General features: G+C 37.4%; 1 protein-coding gene across 1 annotated transcript in view; it reads right to left on the bottom strand.

Moving 5' to 3' along the window:
• Positions 1-21651, bottom strand: part of LOC129253383 (uncharacterized) — a 94551-nt gene extending 72900 nt beyond the window's left edge. The window contains exon 1 of the mRNA XM_054891744.1: positions 19561-21651. Within this exon, the coding sequence (XP_054747719.1) occupies positions 19561-21309 (1749 nt within the window). The 5' untranslated portion in view covers positions 21310-21651. The remainder of the gene's footprint in view (positions 1-19560) is intronic.
• Positions 21652-26174: the final 4523 nt, after the last annotated feature.

Genomic DNA, 26174 nt, shown 5'->3' with positions numbered 1-26174 from the left:
CAAGAGGCTAAAGAGTGGTATGAACTTGTTTTATTGGCTCCGAAACCCGTTCGTGTCCAGAAATCGGCCAAGAAAGTGTTAGCATCAGTTTTTTGGGATGCGAAAGGAATTTTGTTTGTGGATTACTTGCAAACTGGTAAAGCAATAAATTCTGAATATTATTGTATCCTTTTGGGCCAGTTGATGGAGAAAGTTTGTGAAAAAATACCCAGTTTGAAAAGAAAAAAATGCTTTTCATCATTACAATGCACCGTGTCACAAGAGCATTTTGACAGTGGTTAAAATCCATGCATTGAAGTGCGGATTGTTGGAGCATCCACCGTTTCCAGACTTAAAAAAATTCAAGCCTGGAACGCGTTTTTCATCAAATGATGAGGTTACAACAGCTGTGGAAGCGTGTTTTGCACCATATTATCACTTCAGGGGTTAGGGGTCGTCAGAATTTTCAAAAAATTGTGTGTTTAAAGTTTGCGTGCCTGATCGAAGGATTTTTTTTTTTCAAAAATTTCGATTTTGTAAACAATTAATTGTCGGGTTTTTTCTCGAAAATCTGAAAAACATTTCCTGAGGCCGCCATATTGTTAATTTTGCTTCGATCAGGCACACGATTATCTAATAATAAAACTAATTTCTTTAGTCTGATTGATTTTAGATGAATCTCCAAAGACTTGTGATGATTACCGCAAGGGACTTCTGGAGAAACGGACTCCACACAAACAGCGATAACTTTTACAATTAGTAATTTTTTGTTTGTTGAAATTTTGCTAAAGTCAAGTCAAAACATAATGTATTAATGCTATGTTTTTATTTTTGAAAATAAAGCAATTGACTAGCAAAAAAAATTATTGAAAATCAACACTTTTTCGGGCCTCTGACTACCCCGAACCTCTTTAGAGATGGAATTCATAAGTTGGATTTTCGTTGGAACAAATGTATTCGTTTTCAGGGAGACTTTACGGAAAAATAAAGTGTATTTCCAACCATAAAATTGTTTTTTCTTATCGAACCGCAAAACTTATTGAGCAACCTAGTATATGGAGGTGTACTGCAGCTTGCAATATTAAACAAAAATTGCTAAAAATCAATTAAGGCATAGTTATTATGACTTAAAAATGAAAATTGAAAATCAAATGAAAATTTTTGACTTCTAAGATTTTACAAAAAAAAAATTGACCTGATTCAAGAGTCCATTAGAAACATAATTAGCTCAGTTAAACTAATTAATTTGAAATTTTGTACAATTCTGCTAAAAATACATTTCCCTTGTTAAATAATATCTGAAAAGTCCTATGCAAATTGAAGCATCGAGAATTGGCTGTCTGATGTATCGGAAAATCAGAGACTCAAAGAAATATAAAGATCCGCCACTGGCATTCCTACTGCAGATAAATTTATGGTAAAGAAATTGCACTTAATTTGTATATTTAGGTGTTGAGCTTTCCACTGCTAACTTCTCCCAAATTAAACTCAAAAACACAATTAACACAATTTCACGTTTAATCTGTCGATGCAGCAAAATTTGACCAAATTAATTTTATAAATATTTTGCATACCTACTGCTAGACCATACCTACTACCTAAACGCACAGTTCAATTTGCACTAAAATTTAATATTCATGCAACAAAGCTCCCAAATGGGAACAAGGCCACATTTAATAATAATAAAATGAAATAAATCATTAGCAGAGTTCTTCAAGAGACACGCGTTCCAAAGCTGGTAAAATGTATTCCACTCACGTGCGCCTCGCGTATACAAGCATAGGTATGTACGCATATATGTACGTATGTATGTATCTACATTGCACTCCAAGGGCGAAGCGTCAATAGAAAAAAGACACAACGAATTATGGTGAATGGGTAAACAAAATGTAAATATTGGAAAAAAATAAATAAAATAATACAAAAAAAAGTATTGGAAAAAGAAATAAATTACTCAACATGCAAATCAAGTTCAACCAAACGAGAAATACTTCTAAAACGATAAGAAACCACAAAAATGTCCAATACATGCAAGACATCCGAGAGGCGAAAAACTAAACTAAAACAAACAACAAACGAATCAACTAAAAGATTAACATAAAAAATACAAAATCAATCCAAAATAAAAGAAATATATTTAAAAAACGATGAGAAAAGCACAACGAAACGGCAGAACGGGATAAAAAAAATGAGAAAGGGGAAAACAAGATAAAAAGAAATTTTGATTTATGCATTTTTTCTGTATAGAGGAGTTACTAAAATAAATTAAGGAATTAGGAGAAACCTAAGATAGCAGGCAATATGCTAAATATTAGGAACCATTTATCATTTCCAAGCGCTTCCACAGTCATACTTTGGAACTTCTGCTATAGTCGTTCGTTCTGTTATTTATTATTATGCCATTCTAATTATTTTACTTTAATATGAAATAAAAAAAAACATGAAACAACTACACCAACAACTCTGGACAACTCTGGAAAAAATTGCTTCAAATTCAATTCAATCTATGCGATAAGTTAGGTTAGGTAGAGCTGGCTGATTTGTAAAATGATCTCACTTATAAATGGTGGTTAAGTTTCAAGGGCCGGTGTTGATTTTGAATAACATACAATTTTTTTTTTTTGAATTGTTGTCATTTTTCCTTATTATGATTATATTGGTATGGCTCAATTATGTAGATAACAAAATATTGGCCAAATGGCCGCCGCGGCTTCGGGGACACACCTCCAAAAACCACCAAATGCAAATAGTTCCTCTTGGTTTTGAATAAATTACAATTTTTTGAGGAAATTAGTACCATTTATCTTTATTATGATAATATTGGTATGGCTCAATTATGCATAGAACAAAATATAGGCCAAATGGCCTCCGGGGCCTCGGGTCTAAATTTTCGATGACGCTGAGGCATAATTGAGGTTTTATGCCGTTAATGTGCGGCATTATCTCATCCTTTAGCTCTTGAATTGTTGCTGGCTTATCGACGTAAACCTTTTCTTTCAAATAACCCCAATGAAAAAAGTCCAACGGTGTCGTTAACGTTTAGGTGTGGTTCACATTCAACATCGGTCCTTGTAATTTAACCACCCTTTACCACTAGGGTTCATTGCGTTGCCAGTGCTATGTGTCTGGAGCTGAAGATATCCTTTTATATAATTAAAAATGCATGTCTTCGCGAGTTTTACCAAGCCGTTCAGCCTTCAACCTATGCCATAGCGTAAGTCAAAAAATTGCTTGTAGGGGAAAATAGGGAAACATACCAAAAGCTTTCTTGCGCATTCACCTTAATCCATACGAGATTTTCGTCTTCGGTGACCCCAAGTAAAATTGTTTGTTTAAAACTGCCGTGGAACCATTTAACCCTTTAACTACCTTTTTCAACTAATTTTCAACCTAGCCTACATTTAGGTAGGAGGTAGAGGTTTAAAATGTACTACAAAAAAAATGTCTTGTTAATTCTACTATAGTAGTGTGAGAGCTATAGCTGTATGCGCTTTACGCCGGCATAGTCATATCGAATAAAGATCCTGGGTCTACGTTGGCTGGGCCATATCGTCCGAATAGATGCAAATGCTCCGGCTTAGGAAGTATTCGATGCGATACCAGCTGGTGATAGTAGAGAAAGAGGAAGGCCTCCTTTGGGTTGGAAAGATCCGGTGGAGAAGGACTTGATGAGTTCACTTGATGTTTCCCACTGGCGCCGGTAAGCATGAGAAATAACTGACTGGTGCGCTCTGTTAAACCCGGCCAAAATCGCGTAAGCAGTTAACGCGACAATCAAGAAGAGAAGAAGAAATCTAAGAACAGAAATTATATTCGAAGTTGCTGTATACATCCTATATTCGTTAAACTATCTACCTTTTCCCCCAAAATATTGAAACTATAACCTGACGTAAAAAAACCCCGACTCTCTGGACTAATAGTGGCTTCCGCAAAGTTGACCCAGGGCAATTCTTCTTCCATAATTATTAGCGTTTGTTCGTGCTGAGTGATCAGTGTTAGACAGAGTTATTATAGAAACTCCCACAATGCTGGCGAAAAACAATTTCTCATGATACGACATTTTCCTATTAGTTGCCAGAGCCGAGCATTCAACTCACTTTGGGTTTTCTGTATGAAATTGTTAAGAAAAAGGGGTAAATAGCTGTACTTCAGGGGAAGCACAAAGATTTTTATTCATTATTCATTAAAATCAATGGGTTGAGCAACCCTTGTAACCTAAGCTGGGAAAGGTAATTGGATTAATTCTTCTTCCCTCTGATTGGCACGATAACCGACCCCTGTTGGACACAACAATTCGATGTAATTGCTATTATAGCAATTGGACTTCTTAAGCTTATTAGCAGAAATAGATTTCAAGGATGTGAAGTTATTAAAGCTGGCATTTTGATATTCTGAACGTTAGCGGTCGGCAGGGAACAGGTAAACTTATTCATTTAAACAAAGGACTGTAATGTTAGAATGGCTATGATGACTGATGAATTGGCCAACCGTTTATCAGTCAGAGCCAATAATCGGAGTCAGTTCCGTAGGAATCATGAATAGGATCAGCGATTATGTATGCAATTTACATAAAGAGCGATGGTCTTGTCTAAAACGCTGCAGAATTGCAAAGTGTTTTGTGACAAGTCCGAACAGAAAACTGTCAAACTTTCTACTAAAACTTAGAAGGAAAGACATTCAGTTGATGGGCGGCATCATTACAGGACACAACCCATGGGGTCAGCATATGGCTACTAATGGAATCATTGAGGACCCGATATGCGTATCTTGCTGGAAAAAGCCGGATAGCACAGAGCACTTTCCCTGTAAATGTCCTGCCTTTGCAAGAGCATGGCTACAAATTTTTGGGTTCCGATGTCGTGTGAATGAGTAATATTCGTTCTCTAAAACTGAAGGATATTTACAGATTTGCCAAGGAATCTGGAAAATTCTCACAGGACTAACTACCTTTGCATCTGTCTCTATTCTTTCCTATCTCTTTCTCTTATACTTTTCTCCTTTCCTCCTTGACTATTTACCCTCTTTCCAGAGCTTTAAATACAACGGGCTTTTTAGCCTGAGTGTTTTAGGAGTCACCTCTTGGTGCTCCTTGGCTCGACCTATCCAAATTTCATTTCAATTTTAAGAATGGCTATAAAAAACTTATCTATTTCATCTACTTAAAGTTACCCACTACACTATTAGGACCTTTTCAACTTGGAAGAACCCATTAGTGATAATATTATATTAAACAAGTTTTTTCAACAGTTCTCCCGCCACAAAACAACTGCTCATAAAAAGAAGATATCTACCGTGCGGAATCGGCGTAAAACAGTGGGTTCCCCTTTCCGGCGGTTTGCAGAATAAGACCTCGAGCTTGAAACCGATATCTTAAATGTTTTGAGAAAAAAGCAGGGACCAATAATTTTCCCCCTAGTTCTATAACTAAATATATTTAAACCAGCCCATTCTTTGGCGAATCCAATCAGCAAATTCAACAAGACTGTATCTAAATTATCCAGGTACTCGGAGAAGTGTTTCCTCACAAATATAGGCCCCTTCTTTACGCCATGCCTTAGCAAGTGATATTTGTCATGATGAAGCAACTGGTATAAAAAAAACATATCTTGGCACCTTTCTCCAGCTGCCTAAAATTACATTTCTTTGTAAAATATTGAGTTAAACCAGTTTAATGGGGTATAACCATCTTCGCTGGCAGCGAATCCTGCTCGAAAACTTTTTTGTTGCTTTTACATGCAAATGTTTCGTCAAGTGAGCCGAGCAGAGAGATAGCGAGCAGAGAAGTAGCGAATAGAAGAGGATTTCTGAAGCTCTGAATTGCTTAATAGACTCTACCTCTTTCTCAATATAGAAATTTTTATTCGGAGCACTAAACTTGCCGACCGTAAGACCAATAATCCAGTACACCGTCCAGTAGCTGCATATTAGTTTTTGAGACCCCGAGAGTCAAAGTGTCCATTATACTCTGTAGGTGTTCACTTATTTTATTTGCTGTTAGTAGTTGCTCTGTCCCTCTTATTAATTTTTGAAAGCAAGAAATTCAGAACCGGTTCCTAAGTACTTTGCTCCACCACTATGACTTTGGGTCCATTACATATTGCTGCTGTCGTATAGATTGTGAGGATCTTTAACATTTCTGAATATATTTCTAGTAAGTCATTACCTAGTCCTATGCTACAACCGTTAAGGGAAGTTATATACACATTTGTATGCAAGTCGTTACCGACCTGAGGTGCTTGAGAATTGCTTGAGGGTCTATAAAGCAAGCAAGTTTTGAAGGAGTGAGGTTTATCGTACTGAGCAATCTTGCCGTCATATTAATTGCTTAAATCGAGATTTGGAAAACACTGCAGTAGCCGGAAGCCTCGATGAGTGTTTTCGGGTGAAAACGTCAGTTATTTTAATCATATGTCTAATGTTTTTTATTTTAAGAACTGACGGACTGATACCAGGTTGTGTTCAACCTCACTTGTAATTATTTACTTGTTTTTGTCTCACACCTTTCAACAATGTATGCTTAAAATTATATACATATATGCAAATTCTTTTAATTTTTTTATATTATACGCTTACAATTTTTCTCATTTCTATTAATTGAAAAGTAAACTTTCAAACCCCTTGCTAATGATCAGCTTGAAAGCTTGAAATTACATACATATAAAGTATAAAAAAAAATAAATTACCATTGACGTGATAAACCAAGACTGTAAAATTTCATTCTTAAACAAACTCGGCAAAGTATGCGTAAACTTTTTAGTGCTAAATAAACAAACCAACAAATCATTGACCTTTATTTTTAAATATTTTGAATAATTATTTTTTTTATATGTTACGCTTGTATGTGTTTATATATGTTATGGACATACATATGTTTCGACGCACAAAAGTTTTATTTTTCGAACGTCGAATATTTGAATGATGGGTAATGTACGAGTATTTGGCAGCTCAAAACTTGAATAATAAAAAAGTCATTATAGTAGATATATGTATAGAAGATATGTATATGTATGTACATATCCATGTATATATGTAACGACTGTTGTCGAAAGCTGAACGAAATTGGAAAGCGTTACAGAAAAAATCAAGAAAATCATACAAGAATACATATAAGTAAAATGTAAGTTTGAAATCGCTCACAAATCGCGTTGATTTATGACAATTTTTGTTTTGCCTGCGATGCTGAGAATTCCCTTCCATGTAGAGCACATATTACTGCGCAACAGAGTTTTTGGGAGCGCAATAACTCCAACGCAGGATGAAAGACCTAGACCCATATAGTAAAACTTTAAAATTGTTTTGCAATTTTTGGTCAAATTTCGTTGCTTTGACCATTTCAAATTTGCAATATTTTGTTTTTAAAATAAATAAAAAAAAGAGTTCAAATGCATGTCGCAGAGAAAATTGGTATTAAGGAAAATATACAATAACAAAATTTTACGAGGAATAGTTTTGTAGAACATTTTAATCATTAGTTCCCTTAAGGCAGGGTCGTTTTGGCCCCTTTTTAGAAAGTACGAATAAAATGGCATTTGGAAGGTCGCTAGTGGGTTAAAATGTTCTAGGCAATTATTTGGCATAAAATTTCACTAGGACAAAATCCTTGTACAAATTATGTGAGAGCATAAAATTTGTGTATAGGTAGGAAAAGAAAATAACAGCTTGCAAGACCTTGGAACTGGTCTACATAACCGTTTCTGAGCCGCGGCATTTCTGGAAGATAGCACAATGATTTGAAGAGCGTACCAAAGTAATTAAGTAATATAATTAAACAAAATTTGCGTATGCTCGGTCACCCTAATGAGTTTACATGCAGACATAAGCAAAATGAGGAAGTATTTTTATTTTTTTATTTTAGACATCACAGCGATATCATAACATAATATAATAAACGTTTGAAATTGAAAAAAGTCTCATTTCATAGGTATATATTGGTAAACGATATCGCACTACCTATAGATAGATTTGTTTGTATATTACTATAAAAAAAAAATTGTTAAGAATTCCGCATTTGTAAGCCATTCCAAGGAAACCAAAAAAAAACACAAAACGCCTTCCTTTGCATCCTTGAAACCAAAAATCTCATTTGGAGAAGTCAAAAGTAAAGGTAATGTTGTCTTTTAGGACGTACAAAGGAAGAAAGTAAAAAAAACAAATTTCGATGTTTTTAAAACAAATCTATAAAATTCGTTGCATTATTATATATATATAATTGGCGCGTACACCCTTTTTTGGGGATTTGGCCGAGCTCCTCCTCCTATTTGTGGTGTGCGTCTTGATGTTGTTCCACAAATGGAGGGACCTACAGTTTTAAGCCGACTCCGAACGGCAGATATTTTTTATGAGAAGCTTTTTAATGGAAGAAATACACTCGGAGAAAATGTTTTTCTTAATTTTTGTGTTTTACCGAGATTCGAACCTACGATGCGTTATTCATATTATTATTATATAGAAACAGGATTTACAGAATGCAAAGGTGTGGCCAACATCAAACCATTGCTCGACTCTCAGCAAAATTGAAGAAATCAGATGATTTGATGACGCCCATTTGACCAACTTTCATAGATTACATTTCCATTATTGTTCGACAGTTGTCGAAGGAAAGCAAGCAAAGATGTAGATGTCGAAGCAAAGAAAGCGTGCAATACGCCGGCACCTTAAAATACGTGTGAAATGAGCGGGCACAATTCAGCTGACAAAACTCCTGTGACGTAACAGCCGAAGTTATTCACTCGATTTTGCTTTGGATGGCGAAACCTTGTATTCTATCATCCTTTATGCAAACATTTTTCGAAAAATTCGATTTGAAAATGTGTTTGTGTGTATTCGCGTAATGCTCCTATTGCCCGGAAGACCGTCAGCCGAAGCAAGAATGTATCATTGCGCTCATACATCTCGGCGGCGCGCGGAATTTTCAATGCTTCGGCTGACGGTCTTCCCACCGCTATAAACGCAGCTGACCATCATTATTATATAATATTTTCATGTGTCTAAAATTATGTGAAAAAATTTCAATCGGCATAAGTAGTTTTACTTTTTAATTTATTTTACAAGTTCGCCTGTTCAACTGACGTATTTTCCTCCCTCTACGGCGCAGCTGACTATTTTTTTTATTCTACTAAATGTCAACAATACACAAAAAAAATTTCAGCCGGTATTAAATGAGTTGTTAAAAATTTTTTTTCGACACGTTTCGCAGCATTCCACGCACTTACCCACCGCTACTGGACCAGCTGACGGTTGGTTTCGTCATCCATTGGATGGCGTCTGCCTTCAGCATTAAAATGAAGAGGTCAAAATGACGCCTGGCTCCCGGACTATAAAAGGTCCCCAAAAACTATAATTATGTTTTAGACTTCAAATAAAAAGAAAAAAAATATCTCGCAGAAGAAATTGGCGTTTGTTGAACTAAATGGATCATCGATGACATTTGGATGGACTTTTTTCATACTCGAACTCCGTTTAAAGTGTCAACCACTCCCAGTATTCACCTGATTTGGCAGCGTTTAATTGCCAAGCAAATACATGAGCCATTGAAAGGATAGGATTTTATCAATGCAGAAGCCATACAAAAGGCTTACACCGAGACTTTGAAACGCATTCCAGCTGATGATCTCTCTCACTCCGGCACATATACATATGTATTCCGAAAATAATAAATCAATTAAAAAAATTTTATTTTTTATATATGAAAAGTCCTGTTTACTTTGCAAGTTCAGCTCCGCCAACAAACAAAAACAAAAATTATAATCATAAAAACTTATTCGACTCATTGAATCACTATATTTGCTTTGCTTTGGCGTGCTGTCTTCCCGTTGCCTAATTTATTTGTTTATGTTTAGCGTTGTTGTTTACGTAATCATTTTTTGCTGCCATCTCCGCATTCCGACATAAACATTATTATTAGCTTTAATTGTTTATTGGGATTCCATTTGCTTTTTCATAAATTTCGTTTTTTATTTGCTTACTTTTGGTGAATTTTTTCCATAAATGAAGCATTTTTAGTTATAATTTTGGGTTAGGGAAAAAATTCGAAAATTATGAGTTTTTTACTTGTTTTAATGAAAAGGCCAATAAACTACAAGGTGGCGTAAAATTAGTCACCCTATCGGAAGATTTATAATTTTTTCAAATGGAATTTGAAACAAAATTTATTTCTCAAAGTGAACGCGCTATTGGGGCGTACCTTGCAAAATTTGTACTGAAGTTTTTGATATAAAAAGAATAATAAACCGAAGAGTCCTGGAACTGGATACCAATCAGTAATGAGGGCCATTTATCATGCCAAATATATAAGTCAGAGAGAGGAGGATAGTCATTTTGCTTTCAAGGGACTTTGGATTAATTAAAAGGAGGCGAAATGTTTTGGAACGAATAGGAAGATTTCTAAACACTGGTACACTTGCAATGTCCTTACTCCTAAGACGCCCAAAATCGGTTGATAACCATGCCCACCTGTCATGTGACAGTAATGCCTATATTCTTATCTTTACCTTAAAGTCATACAAATTTGGTTTTCCACTACGCAATCAAGGACAATGTGAAATCTGGTCATCTATTCAGGCGCTCGAAATCGAAGGAGCGTAGATGAACTTTTCTTTAACATCGAAACAAAAGCAAAGTCTGTCGGGCTCCATATCAACTTCGATAGGAGCAAATACATGAAAATATTACTCGAGGTTGAAAGGTGGAACCGAATTGGATTGTACGTGTTTGAAGGAGTGGAGAGGCTTCAAGTACTGGAGGGCACCACTAAAAAATGATAATAGTGTCCAGGACTACATTTAATATCGACTTGTTGTAGCGAACAGAGCTTTCTAAATACAGTATTTGCAAAACAATAATAAGACCAAATTTGACGTATGGCCGGGCGTCATGGGTCACGTCATTCAAGGATGAACAAAATCTCCGAACTTTCGAAAGAAGAGTCTTACGAAAAGAGTATGGTCCAATTCGGGTGAAGGATGGTTGTTATACTTATATTTAGAATCAAATACAACGAGGAGCAGCTGCGCATTCGAAAAGCGGAAGAAGCCGTAAAGTTCGACAAAACGCAAAGACTTCAATGGCTAGGTCACATTATGGGTAGGAAACGCCTCGAAAAATACTTCTGAAATTACAACACACTGGCTAGGAGATGTAAAAGAAGGAAGGCCTAGAAAATGCTGCCTCGACGACGTCATTGAAGATGTCAATAAATTGAAAATACATAACTGGGGGTCTGCTGTCTTGAATCATGGAATTTGGAGAGGGCTAATTGATGAAGCTAAAGCTCCGAGCTGTAACATTGCCTGATGATAATGATGATGGTGCATACACATTTTGAAAAATGGGCATGCCACCGCTCACTTTCGCAATTAATTCAAAAACTGAAAAAAACTTAAATTTGAATGCTGGTAGTAAATCTGGGCGAATGAAATAACTTAGCAACTAGCAACACCTTCCATATAGAAGAAGTTTCGATTAACATCCCTCTCACTCTAGCAGGCGTGTGCGCGCATAATAGCCATTGATGATTTTTATGTGTCAAAAACTTTGATATTTTACTTAAAACGCACGCCATGCATATACATACATTAGGGTGGGTCAATTTCTAAGGAAAGATTTTTCTTGACATCGTTCCTAGCGTCGTTCTACATAAAATTTTATGCAAAAAGTGCACCAGTGAATAGCTCTAAGGTCAATTTCAAGGCCTAGAAATTAAAAAAAAGCTGTCTTTAATTAATGCGAAAATTACGGGGGAATTGTTAAAATTGTTACGGGAGAATTGAAGTTAGAAAGAAGCAAAAATAACTGAAAATCAAATCAAATTCAAGTTCCTGTTAAAGGAAAAAGATCACAAGTTTAAATACGTTGTTGAGGTTAGGGATAGTTAGAGGCTCGAAAAAATGATGATTTTTAATAAAAAAAATGTTTGCTAGTAACTTGCATTATTTTACAAAAATAAAAACATAACATTGACATAACTTGACTTTAGCAAAATTTCAAAAAAAAAAAATTAATAATTGTGAAAGTTATCGCTGTTTGTGTGGAGCTCGTTTCTCCAGAAGTCCCTTGCGGCGATCATCACAAGTCCTTTGAGATTCATCTAAAACCAATCGGACAAGAGAAATTAGTTTGATTAATAGATAATCTTGTGCCTGATCGAAGCTTTTTGTTTTTTTTTCAAAATTAACAATATGGCGGCGTTGGAAATATTTTTAAGATTTTCGAGAAAAAAACCGACAATTTATTGTTAAAAAAGCAGAATAAATTTTATTGAAATCTACCAAGCGTTTTTTAAGTTACAATGATCACCAGTTCAAAAAACATAGTTTTGAGAAAAATGCATTTAAAGTTACGCGAACGCTCTGAAGCGGCCGAACGCCCTTTGTTGATTGTTGAATAACTCGAAAAGTATTTGTCGTATTCACACAATATTTTTAAGATATTATACTTTAAGAAAATGCAGAAAAAAAATTAATTTTTTGAAAATTCCGACTACCCCTAAACCCTTAATTGTAAAAAAAAAATGATTAATAACATTTTTTTTGAATTTTTTGAAATAATGTAAAATTTAATTGTTTTTTGCAAGATTTAGTTTAATTTAGTCGTTATCCTCTAATCCAAAGCACCTTCTTTTTTCCCACCCAATTGGTCCCTTTTCTTCACCTTTCCCCCTCACCCCCTTTATTGTATCACAACGGAAGAATTTTGAATATTTGTTCAAGGGGGGCCCTCGCAAGGGCAGCCATTTATCCAAATCTAAGTTAGTTTAATTTACATATAAAAAAATCCATTTTGTGTACAATACAAATCTGATTTTGAATAAATTGACCCACCCTAATATACACACATCGGCTTATTAACTTCTTTGTTTACTTGTCTCACATATTTTTGTACCCTTTTGGCCTCTTTGAGAGTAAAACTTTGGCTTTGAGTATTTTCCAAATGTACACAAATATTTGATGAGCTTACAAATGCTAAGGTATTGTTGCCAAGTAAAGCGAAAATGAATGTGATAAACAACAAAAAAAAAAGAAATTATGATAAAGACTGTTAAAAAGTTTCCGTAAGTAGAAAGTTTATTAATAAAAACCCATATAAATACTTATTTATATGGAGTCCAAGGGAGGTATAAGAAAAGTAAGGCACAATAATAAAAAAAAAGCTGCGCACTCGTTAATGTGTTTTGCTTAATTTTATTACTTTCGTTACTTTTAAATGTAATATTCAGTCAACCATAAATAGGAGGAAGAGCTCGGCCCAGCAACCAATAAAGGGCGTAAAGAGCCAATTATATGCATACATACTTAGTCCCGCCATAAGTTCTGTTACAAGTTATGATCGTTATAGATATGAAATTATTAACTTTTTTTAATGAAGTTGGTTTTATTTAATCGTGTAGATATTAAAAAGAAAATTAAATTTTAATTCGAAATGGTCACCATTTGCTTTTACGATGAGTCCATTCAGCTAGCGCAGCGTGCACGGTTTCCATGGATATTGGCATCGCTGCTCGAACCAAAAATTGTTTGAGGCTCTCCTAATTTCTGTCAGAACTTCGACAGGCCATGTTCTCCAAATTTAATATACCACAAACTGTAGTCCAATAGATTCAGACCTGAACTTCCAGACCGTCAATTTTCTGCGGCTATGAACCCAAGAATTTTGTTTTTTAGCCACTGCTAGTAAGTTTTTGCCTTATGGACTGGAGCGGCCCCGTCTTAACCCCTGTCTCGCAGAAATGAAGAGATGCAACACCTTTACAAGACGCACCCGAACAAACTATTACGGAGGCTGGATGGTGGCCACGTTGAACCCTTGGAACAACGTTTTCTTCGTCTTCAGAAGTTCTAGCATCGATTTTGAGTTTTGTTTATTAAAAACTTTTTCAACAGTGAAACTTTTCTCATCTATGAGAATAGTATTTTCATGACCGTTAACCGCGTGCCCTCAAAGACGCTGCTTGCATTTGTTGCGTCTAATTTTCTTCAAGCGCCTTCTCAAAAGATGACCAGTTGAGTGACGGAAGACTTTCATGTGGGGATCATCTGTAATTAGTCTCGACATGGATCCAGTCGATATTTTCATTTACCTGGACATGATTTTCTGCTTTCGAAAGGGGATTTCTGCGAATTTTTCTCGAACAACTTTTACAGCTGCACTTCAGTGATGAATAAATACTGAGTTCCTTGTATTACACAGTTGTAGTACAACTGGCCTGCATGACGTCTAAATGAGTTGGTTATTCTAAACCGCCTGCCACAAATACCTAACCTAAAAATGTATGAAAAAAGGGGAGCTGAAATCTATATACATATATAAAAATGAAATGATGTTCGTTTGTACGCATTTTTTTGGGCCGATACGAGGCCAATTTTATTCGTTCTTTTTTCATATTATAGGGATCCACTAGGGGAAGGTTTTTAGCAAAAAAAAATTTCTTTCAAATATTTTCTTCATATAAAAAAAAAGAAAAAATCAAAATACCTACATATAAAAGAGTTTAGTAAAATCTGTTGCTTTGAAATCTTTAGTACAGACAGACGCTATTGCAATGCACACAACTGTACGAGTCAATAATCGAATGCTAAAATTACTCGTTACGCTTTTGGAGCCGAAGTAAGGCGGCAATTAATACCTACACACCCATATTTTTTTTCGTTTTAATCAGCCGAACAGTTGTTTGGTAAATATAATAACAAATATACAAACACACCTCCATTTGTATATGTACATATGTATGTAAGATTTAAAATACAATATTCGTAATCATAATCGTCCCCACTTCGCACTTCTTTAGGTCTTAGGGCTAATGGCCTCTTACAAAGCTCGTCATTCGGTGTATTGACCGACAATGGCTAAAGCCCAAGGCTATTTCGGCTGAAGTTAAAAGCAGACAATTGTAAATATTTTGGTATCGTTCGACGGTTGTATGAACACACACACATACATACGCATATGTACATACGAGCGGTTAGATAAATATTCGCATACAAATAAGTACTTTCATGCCAATGGCCCTAAGCCAATAGTTTGTCAATAATACAACAACTGATTATGCACTCTTAAGTTGATTGGATAGCTTTTTGTCATTGTACATACATACATACATACATACAAACACTTGTACTTGCAACAACACATATGTATGTATATACAGTGGCTCATAGCTTATTTCATGCAGTTTCAGTTTATGAATTTAAATTATTGCAGAATGAAAAATTGTCGCAATTTAAAAAAAATGTTAATGTAAATATTTAGTTAAATGATTTGCTAACATAATGAGTAGAGCAGAATTCATGGAAATATAGTCCCACTCACACTACGGGATGAAATGCAACCACAACGCGGTATCTTTGCTCACCGTTTATTTCATGCAAGCACTTGTTTATGTTGCGGCGGCGGTTAGTCGCTTGGTTAACGGTATTTTGAATATCTAGTTTATGTATGTAAGTAGCGCACAGTTATTGCTCTATGCAATTCTTAGTATGTTTGTGATCGCCAAGCGGACAATATAAAAATATGGTATATAAAAAATGGTCGAAAAATTGCGGAAATAGTTTGTTTGAGTAGTGCTACAGTACAAAGTATCATTGCACGCTTCGTACATGAAAATCGGGTGCAAAATAAAGGCCGATGTGACCCAAATAAAATTTTGGACGAACGTGATGAGTGTTTAATTGTTCGAAAAATAAAAGAAAACCCAATGCTATCGACTACGAAACTGCTAAACGAAATTCAGCAGGAAGTGGGCAAATCATGTTGTGTCCAAACAGTGCAACGGGTACCACATGAAAAGAACTTTAATGGTCGAGTAGCACGAAAGAAGCCGTTCATAAATAAAAAAAATCAATTGAGCCAGTTACCTTCGCCAGAGAGCGCGAAATGAAAGATTTTGATTTCTGGAAAACGGTAATATTTTCTGACGAGTCCAAATTCAACCTAATCGGCTCAGATGGAATGTCTTACGTCTGGTGGAAACCTAATACAGAGCTCCACAAAAGCAACATACACCCGACTGTGAAACATGGTGTTGACAGTGTAATGGTATGGGCATGTACGTCAGCAGCCGGAGTAGGTAATTTAGTGTTTGTCAAGGGTATTATGAAAAAAACAATGTACCACAATATTCTAAAAGATAATCTACTCCAAAGTGCTGCGAAACTTGGAATACCTCAAGATTTTCGTTTCTATCGGGACAATGACCCTAAACATAAGGCGGCAATCGTGCAGACATGGCTCATTCATATGTCATTCAACTGTCCACATTTAATGCAACCACTGGCTCAATCACCTGACATGAACGTCATTGAGAATTTATGGTCAATACTGGAAACAAAAAACCGCACACATCACATAAGCAATAGAGATCAGATAGACACCGTAATTTTGGAGGAGTGGAACAAAATTGGACCGGAAGTAACGAAAAAGGTGGTGGAGCCAATGCCAGAAAGGTTTAAAGCTGTTAATAAAGCCAAAGAGTGCCACAAAAAGTACTGAATCATTTTTAAATCATTAGTTTAACTTAAATTTAAGAAAAAAAGAATACTGCATGAAATAAGCTGTGACATAAAATTTTGAACTGTTCTGTGTTTTTGGTTTTTATATTTTTTATTTAAAGCTTAAAAAAATATATGAAGTACCCTTTTTATACTGCAATTATTTCTTTTTTTTCATATTTACATTCTTTCAAAAAAAATTTTAGCCTTCAAAATAAAGCATTCGAAGTTTTAGTAGTTCGCCTGCATGAAATAAGCTGTGAGCCACTGTATGTATGTATGTATGTGTGTAGGAATGCGAATACTCGTAGGTACGTGCGAAAGATGAGAAGGAAGCGCTTAATTATTTAATTTGATAGGACTGCGTCTGTTTTTCTTGAATTGCTAAGTGTTTGTTTAAATTTATGACTGCTGCAATTACCGGAAACTAATTTTCATTGTAATTAATTAATTCAATTACGTCACACCTCACAACATATGTATATATGTATGTATGCACGTACTTAAGTTCATTTGCTTTATGGGATGTTTAAGGAGCATAGAGATTTACTGCATATTATTTTTTCTCACTTGAAGTTCAACGCATTCAATCATAATATTGAGTGTGACTTTTTAGAAGTCTTAACGAAGTTTTTCGACATTGACAGCACCGCTTCTAACAACAGCCAATTTGTATTTTGTTTTGACAGCTGCCACAATTCGATTTCATTTGTTTTCACAGATGCAAAGTATAAAATTTACAATTTATTAAAATTAGTTTGAATTCACTCGAAAACCGTATAAAACTAACACAGTGCAGCAGCCGAAAAGATACAAGAATGGGGGGTATAGCAATTGTAAAAAAGGAGCAGTTGTAGAATATTTAATCACTTGCCGTTTTGCATTAAAATTGTTTGAAATGTATGTGAAATTTTCCTTATCTGGTCTAAAGTTAATCTTTCAAACAACTCGTATAAAACTATATTTACCGTCAATATTGTCTTTAAGACTCTATAATAAAATTTTATGGCGCATATTTTTTTGAATATTTGTACCCAAGATTTCCCAGCGGTGCGGGCAATTTGGATCCTAATTTATATAAATTGGCGGCCACCGTAGCCGAATGAGTTCCATTCGGAATTCCGAGAGAACGTAGGTTCGCATCTCGATGAAACACCAAAATGAAGAAAAAGTTTTTTCTAATAGCGGTCGCTCCTCGGCAGGCAATGGCAAACCTCCGAGTGTATTTCTGCCATGAAAAAGGTCCCCATAAAAAATATCTACCGTTCGGAATCGCCTTGAAACTGTAGGTCCTTCCATTTGTGGAACAACATCAAGACGCACACCACCACAGATAGGAGGAGGAGCTCGGTCAAATACCCAAAAACTTAAAATAAAAAAAAAAAATAAAAAAATTAAAATTTAAGCAATATTAAGTTTGTAGGGTCGATGGAGGGCTAAAATGTACCACGAAAATATTCCTCGGAAAATTTTAGTAGGGATCTTCTCTTATTGAAAGAGGCTGCTACACATTCTCAGTTGACTAGTACGTTGTCAGGTCTGTGGTGAATGAGGCCGCCAAAAGATTTGATGGCAAATCGACCAGTTGCCCGGACCAGATGGCATATATCCTGTCATGCTGAAGAAAGGCGGATCCTATGCCTGACTGTAGCCTTGAAGAAAATCTTCACTGCATGCCTGATAGGACGACGTTGTGTGTTAACAGGCCCTTCGCTTATGAACATCTGTAGAAAAGTGCAAAAAACTCGCGATATGATGGACAATTGGTGTTGTGCTAATGGCCTATCGAACTCGTTCCGCGTCAGCTAAAAGAAGTCACAATCTAGCTATCGAAAAAAATTAAATATCTTGGAGTAATCTTCGATAGTAAACTCCTTTGGAGGTCACTCGTTGAAGCAGAAACATCCAAAGCACTTCAGCCCATCTGCAGGCTGAATCACAATGGGAATTGGTATGGCCCCTGTTCGGTATTGGACAACAGAGAAGGCATGGACTTCGATCCAACGATTCGCTCCATGCTTCTTTACTCCATCCCATCATAGGCTCAATTGTGGTCGAACTCTAAAAATGAACCCGGCAAAACACTCTTTTCGCATTTCCACGGATGGCTCCAGGAGCGAGCACGGTTCCGGTTCTTCAAGGGCTCATTGGCCCGAGCCCACTCTTTTCTGCAGCCATCAGACTGTCGCGGATGCTTCTATCATTAAGCAGAATTGACTGTAGGCAGCTGGTTGCACTGCTGACGGGCCATTTTCTATTGGCGAACCAAATGGAAAAGGTAGGCATCTCAGACAGCGCACTCTGATCAGCCTTCGCTCGAAGCGATCTCACCACAAGATCTACTCAGCTTTCTTCTGCACCCGAATGTTGTCTAAGTGCTGTATTTGCTAGTTGTCCCGACAAAAAAAAGAAGAAGTCTTCTCAGGTGAAAACACTGTGCGGTAACGAACAAAAAATCACCAAAGAATACCATCATCCAACAGCCATTGAATCCCCCTGGTATGGCTCCCGGCGACTTTTTCTGTTTGATCGAGTCAAAAACCCACTAAGAGAAACGCGTTTTAACAGCAGAAAGGCAGTAATGGAAAAAGTGAAGATGGAGAGCTGGATCAAACTCGTTGTAGTTGATGGGGAGTACTTTGAAGGCGTTGATAACACTTTTGAGCAATAAGATTGTATTTTGAATCTTTTGAACATATTCCGGGATATTTTTGATCAAGGTGGTATTATCATCAAGAGATAGAGCCACAATCATACCTAAATATCGTAGAAAATTTTACAGAATGAATTGACATCTTTAAACGCATACGCGGGAGACATTTTGAAAATCATTCATGTAGATCCTCTGCTGTATAAGCAAATAAACAGGTAATGAATTTCCACTCAAAATATGTATTTAATTTGAACTTAGGAGACCCTGCAGCGATCTAGAAACACCCCGCACCAGTTTTAGTTTGCTGCGGCTTCACTCAGATTTAATACCTTTGAGGAATAAAAATGTAAAATAAGTAATTGCATGAGTTCTTACGTTCTTACCCAGAAAAGGGTTCACCTACGGAGCTACATAATTCCAAATTTGCTATTACATAGTAAGACTTACATCATCTGATGGCGCAGCTGTTGTGCGGCCACTCTCGAATGCACCCTCATCCGTTATTTGCCTCTTTGGCGGCGTTGTGTTCGCCCGTCTTCTGATCCACACATCATCCAAATGCGCTAGATCACCTCGTGTTTGGACTAAACTATTATCACAATTACTGTAACTTTGGTGATGATTTAGAAAAGGAATGACTGGGGTTGAGATCTGTTCGCTCTTCGGACGCTCCTCATTGTCGACTTGATTAAGCGATGCATTGCTCACAGCCGGCGTGCGAATTTCAACTAAAGATGCATCGAAAAATTTCTTCGAAAAATGCGGCACAGCGACAGGAAATTTATGACTACCGTAACGCTGCGAGAATAGACCCTGCACAGAGGTATAACCACCATAGCTGCTGGGGAAGCTAATGGTGTGTGCATTGGCGCTTGAGCTTAAATGCTTGAGCTTGTCCGCTTCGGTGCGCAATTGTTGGAGTTCGGGCGTCTCCTTTGCTTTGGTAACCGTAAATTTTCCTTTGATGATGAGTTTCTCGGAGCTGCCGGCAGACTGTAACAGAGGTCGCGTGCTTTTTGGCGTATTTGTGGCTACTGCGCTGCTAGAACAACTTGAAGCGACGCTGGTGGGCATCATTAGCGTGGATGGCATTGTTTGTGCATTTACTTTGTGGCTTCTGCTGGCACTCCAACTGGTAGTGTCTGTACCTGGGCGATTTTCTACGGAGGTTTCACATGCCGCTGGTGACTTTTGTGGTGCCGGCATTATCGCTTCTTGGGACTCGGATGCCTTTATCATCGGCACCGCCTTTCTCTTAGTCGATTGCAGCAAATTTATCAGCGAAGGTGGCAAAATTGTTGGTGGTATGGGAGGTGGCGGAGGCGGTGACACATGCTCTGCGGTTACTGTTACGGTTTTGATATCCTCCACATTGTTCGTGTTGATAATGTCGATCTTGTGCATGAACTGCTGCCGCAAACGCTCCAGCTCTTTGAATTTCTCCGCCGATGCCTCATCTGTGGCTGGCGGTGGTGGCGGAGGAGGTGGGGGCGGTGTAGGATGTGAGAATTTCTCGAATTTGGGGGCCGGCATTTCGCTTGTATGTGGTTGTGGTGATTTATCGCCATCATCTTCATCCTCCTCCTTGCACTGCGACAGACGTCGACGCTCCACGAATGGCAGCAAATAGGGACGCGTATGAAAGATATCTAAATTGCGTGAATCTGCCGGGAAGAATTTCCCCAAGCGCTCGTCATTTTGCATATCTTTGCCTACTTCTCCCTCGCTATCGCTACTACTACTGCAGCTGTTATAATCGAATGCGCTAGTCGGTGGAAAGCTACTCAACATCGAGCTGCCAAATCCACTCGAGAAAGTTTGATTGTCACTGTCAATGCTGCGCAGTCCAGTCGTCACCGAAGTGCTGACCGTATCATCGTACTCATTAGCGCTTTCCGAGTCTGATTCGTAGCCATCCGCTTCGGCTTGCTCTAAACAGTCCATTGACGCGTCGAAAGCGTTCTCAAATACATCGTCCCCTAATCGATGCTGACCAGTGGGCAGCGGCACAACTTGACTAACTTTGGCGCTAGTCGATTGATCGGAAAGGGAGTTATCGCTTTTGCTCTGCAGCTTTTCAGAGCTGTCCGCACGCTCTTCGTGCGCCATCGATGCGGTTGAAGCGTTGCTCGCAATGGAGCATTTACGTGGATCTTTGCTGTTGCTGACCTCGATATGTTCACAATTCGTGGCCATTTGAGAGGAATATATCTGTGGGTGTAGCTTCGTTCGTTGTTCGTTTCTTATAGTAAAATCGTTTAAAAATATTGTTTGGTTAAATAAAACGGGATAAGGGTTACTGCTTATTTTAAACACTTTACACTTATTGACACTTGTCTTATTTTCTTAAGGGCACGGACATGAATACAGTACACAACACAAAAAAACTCACTACACTTTACGCCGATAATATTTTCTTTTGAACGACATTGATTTGCTGCTTTTTTGTCACCGCATTGATGTTATTTTTGATAATTTTATTTTAATCGAACGATTTGTTTTTGTGCGCAGTTTTTACTATTGTACTTCTCAGCTCATTAATCTGTAAAACAAAATAAATTACGCAAAATTAATTAGAGTTCAGAGAAGCTTCAGTGAAAAATTACTCCTCTTCGTTTGTGGTTGATATGACTTGGTTGTGGTGGATGCGAGTTTTTAATTTATTTTAGATAGTGAAAGTTGGAATTTGTATTGTAGAATTGTTCTAGAAAAGCAAACAGTTAAATACATATTTTAGATAAATAATTCGACAAATGTGGACAGACCAGAAAATTATTTGCTTCGAAATAAAGCTTCCCAAACAATCAATAAAAATAAATAAATAATTGACGCGTACACTGTTGTTAGGTGTTTGGCCGAGCTCCTCCTCCTATTTGTAGCATGCGTCTTGACGTTATTTTAAAAAACGACGGACCTACAGTTTTAAGCCGACTCCCAACGGAAAATTACTTTTTATGAGAAGATTTTTCAATGCAGAAATACTCTCAGAAATTTGCCATTGCCTGGCGAGGGGCGACTGCTATTTGAAAAAAACATTTTCTATTATTTTGTTGTTTCATGCACGGAGATTCGAACCTACGTTCTTCGAGTTTCGAATGGTAGTCATGCACCAACCCATTCGGTTACGCCGCCAACATTGCCTTGTGGATAATCCGGCTCTACCCATTCATTCACTTCTACTTCCTCTGCATTGTGATTTGATTTGAAATCCTCCTATTTTGGCCCTAGTACCCCATACTGGCACTTGAGTGCTACTTCAGGTGTGCCATACTGGCACTTCAATCATTTCACCTACCTCATACTGGACCCATTCTCGAGATGAGTGCCACCGACACGTTCAAAAACGAATATGTATTGAAAAGCTACGGAGTAAATTATCGATGACTTCACGGTATTTACGGAAGAGTCAACTATAGTTATAGACCTTTAAACTTTGAATGGCACGACAGTTCGTTTAATACAATCAAGTATTTATCATCATTTAAGGGTCACTAAGAAAAACTGTGCTATGCTATTTGAGTGACGCATACAGTTGAAGTCCTTGTAGCTCTTTTGCTGGAAATACAGTCAGCTATAAATTTATTTACAACCCAAATAAATTAACTTAAATAAACAGGCAAACTATTGCAGTAACTGTTAGCACCTCATTTCGGCGGTCTTATTTATTATTTCTTACGTTCATATCTGTTTCTCCTTTTTTTTGGTAATGGGTTAAATGTCAGTCTGCGCGCTCAGCACGCAAGTGAGCTTAATTAATTGAATTAACACCATTACTAAAATGCTTGCCACCAGTCATCACCCATCAGCGGTCTATTTGCAGCCCTGAACATTCACCACTTAGGCAGCAAACGAAAATTGCTGATGCATTATTGACGATCATTAATCAATTTTCTACTAATACTCTCCGTATGATTAACTGATATGCTTATGGATGTATGTATCTTTGTCTGAAAATGGGATCAAAATAAGTACGAGGCTCGATCAATAAGTACCTACTGAACTCCTGCCATGGTGTGATTGATTCAGAGCGATTGCCGATGTTTGCTTTGATTCGCTTTAGCAGACGACAGTAATGGCAGAAACGCCGAAATAAAAAGATAAAATATGGAATGGCAATAAATAGCGGCCGCCGTAGCCGAATGGGTTGGTGCGTGATTACCATTCGGAATTCACAGAGAGAACGTTGGTTCGAATCTCGGTGAAACTAAAATTAATAAAAACATGTTTCTAATAGCGGTCGCCCCTCGGCAGGCAATGGCAAACCTCCGAGTGTATTTCTGCTCCTACGATGAATAATTTCGATGCGGTGCACTGCAGCTTTATCGATTATACTTAAGGAAAATCCGAAAAAAAATTTTCATATAGAGTGGTCACTGTTGATGAAAACTCGCTACATGAAACTTAAAATAGCAGATTTTGATGGGGGAATCTTCTTCGAAGAAGCCAAGGGCAGGAAATGTCACCAGATCATAGAAAGAAGGAACGAATGTTCACCGGAGTATACCACAATCAGTTACTTCCCCACTTGAATAAAGTTTGGCTAGGAAAAGACTGCTGTTTCACTTCGCTCGCTTTTCCTGGTACAAAGGTAGGCTTTTAGTTTTTGCGCCTTTGCGACACACACGCGATGCAATTTAATATTTTTATCGAAAACTTTGGTATTTGTTAGCACAAACTTACATACACGTATAAAGTTCTCACTTTCTGTTTGTTCTTTTATCAGTGAGTTTACAAATTCATCTCGCTTAAAAGATGTAATTAAATCGTGAGAATTTTCGTGCGTTGATTTATTACGATTTGCATTGATCAACTTACTTCGACTTTTGCTGTTGAAGCACCACACTCACTTCACTTTGCAACGCTGGTACAATGAGCTCCACCGTGGCCGTCAAACCATGCTGGATGAATTTCGTGAAGGCCCTCCAGAAACGATGGTTGTACCAGAAACAATCGATGCTGAGCAACATCGTCATGTGACATAACGTGAGATAAAAGCATCTTTGGACATTAGTGGGAACAGCATAATATTATTACATTAATTAATATTACATGAAAATCGTCAATAATATTTGCTCTCATTGGATACCCATAATTTGGCAATTGCTCCAAAAAGTACTTTTGTCGATTGGTATTAAGAAATATTGAAAGAAGAAGAAACTGAAGAAATTCAGCAGCGGTGGTTCAGAGCACGTTTATGACATCTTAAGAAGTGGTGAATATCCATGCATATGAGCTGGAAATAAAACAACGCTCGACAGTATGGGTGTTCCAAGACGAGATTAACCCGAGAAAAATTGATCGTGGAAGAAGCACTTAAAAGCAAGACAATGCGCACTCTCACGTATCTGCTCACAAAAGAGAAATTTTGAGCATTCAAAAGACCGACTCAATGGATCCTCCGTCTTACAGCCCTGATTTGGCATCTGATGATTTCACATCAAAAATAAAATGCGAGGCCAACATTTTACAATGCCTGAAGAAGCTTTTGAAGCCTTGAAACAGCTCGGTTTTGGAGGTATCCACTTCTGAGTGGCAAAACGGCTTTGAAAATTGGTTCAAGTGAATGCAGAAGTTTATTGACTTCCTATTTTTGAATATTTTTGTATTATTTTTTTACTGTGATTTCATTATTGGGTGGACAAAACTGATGTTACCTGTCATGTCCGACAGACTCTATCAAATTCTCCTGTCATTAAGCAGAAGGGACTGTAAGTAGCTGGTTGTACTGATGACGAGCCACTTTCTATGGGCGAAGCACATGGAAAAGGTAGGCATTTTAGACAGTGCACTCTGCCCAGCATGTGGAGAGGAGTATGAGACGGTGGACCATTTTCTGTGCGTCTGCCCGGCCTTCGCTCGAATCAGGCTCTCGATCTTTCGTACTGATGTGTTAAGAAGCGATCACTTTGACTCTTTGGCACCACAAGATTTACTCCGATTTTTTCGGAGGTCGTGTAGATTTAAAGAAAATTAAAAAGGGAACCGGAGTGCAGTACTAGTTGTACCGACAGAAACAAAAAAACAAATATTAGATGCAAAATACAATAGGCTACCGTCGTGGTGGTGGTGGGTGGTGGAGGTGCTGCCTGTGTGACATAGCCCAACCCAAATTAGCACAAAAGATGCCATTTTGATACACCATTGCTTTTTAATAGTGGAACCATCTTGATTTGACTATGAACCTGTCTGCGTCGTCTATTTTCTTTTCTGAAATTTCTTACAAGTTAACCATCGAGAAATCCCCCAGCATTCATTAGAGTACCCAGACTTGGGCATTCACACAGAGAGAGAACGACTGAAAGATTATTCTTGATTGCAGCTTCTACAACTCTCGTTACACGGCCACCACATTTGCCTGGCATGGTCTTCCAAAAATTAGTGGCCAGTTATTGTTGACGCAAATCTGAATTTGTCTGCCCGTGGCTTTCTTAACGACTCTTCAGTTCAGGATTTGTCGAATTGGGCCCCGTTTGTTTAGTTATTTTGCAGGTATCCGTGTTAGTCCATCGGTTAACGGGCTGCTTCTGGAATAGCGAGAAGATCTCCCTTTTGCGCACGCCTTGGGGACAACTTATTTCTACCGCTTCGGATCCGTTATAGAATCACTTCTGCTACCCTCGTTCTTTACGAATTATTTCTGTTTCCTCATATGAAAATATAGCTCAGAGGGGAACAGATTAATTTCTTAAAGGGAAATATAAAAATTTGGACGCAAATTTCCTCCTATTTGGAGGTTATATACGATAAGTATGTGAGTAAATAAATATTTTACTTTCACAGCAGGGAAAGCGCGTAAATAATACACTTGAAATACTTTCTTATTATGCTATCTTCGCATTCGCAATATTCTTCTTCCACGCCATTTGTTTACAAATACATTTGGACGGGCATTCTTTAATTCGTCTGGCCACAGACAAGTGCTCAGAGACATCGTATGATGGACTGACATCATCGAAATGCCTGCAGTTAAAATGCCTAAGAAAAAACAATAATTTGTAAGCTGCTTGTATCAATTGGCCTTCACAGCTTTTGAGGGTATTTCAAGAAAAATGTACGTTTGT

Source organism: Anastrepha obliqua, chromosome 1, assembly GCF_027943255.1.
Source record: "Anastrepha obliqua isolate idAnaObli1 chromosome 1, idAnaObli1_1.0, whole genome shotgun sequence".
NCBI lineage: Eukaryota > Metazoa > Arthropoda > Insecta > Diptera > Tephritidae > Anastrepha > Anastrepha obliqua.
This window is presented reverse-complemented; position numbering and strand designations above follow the sequence as displayed.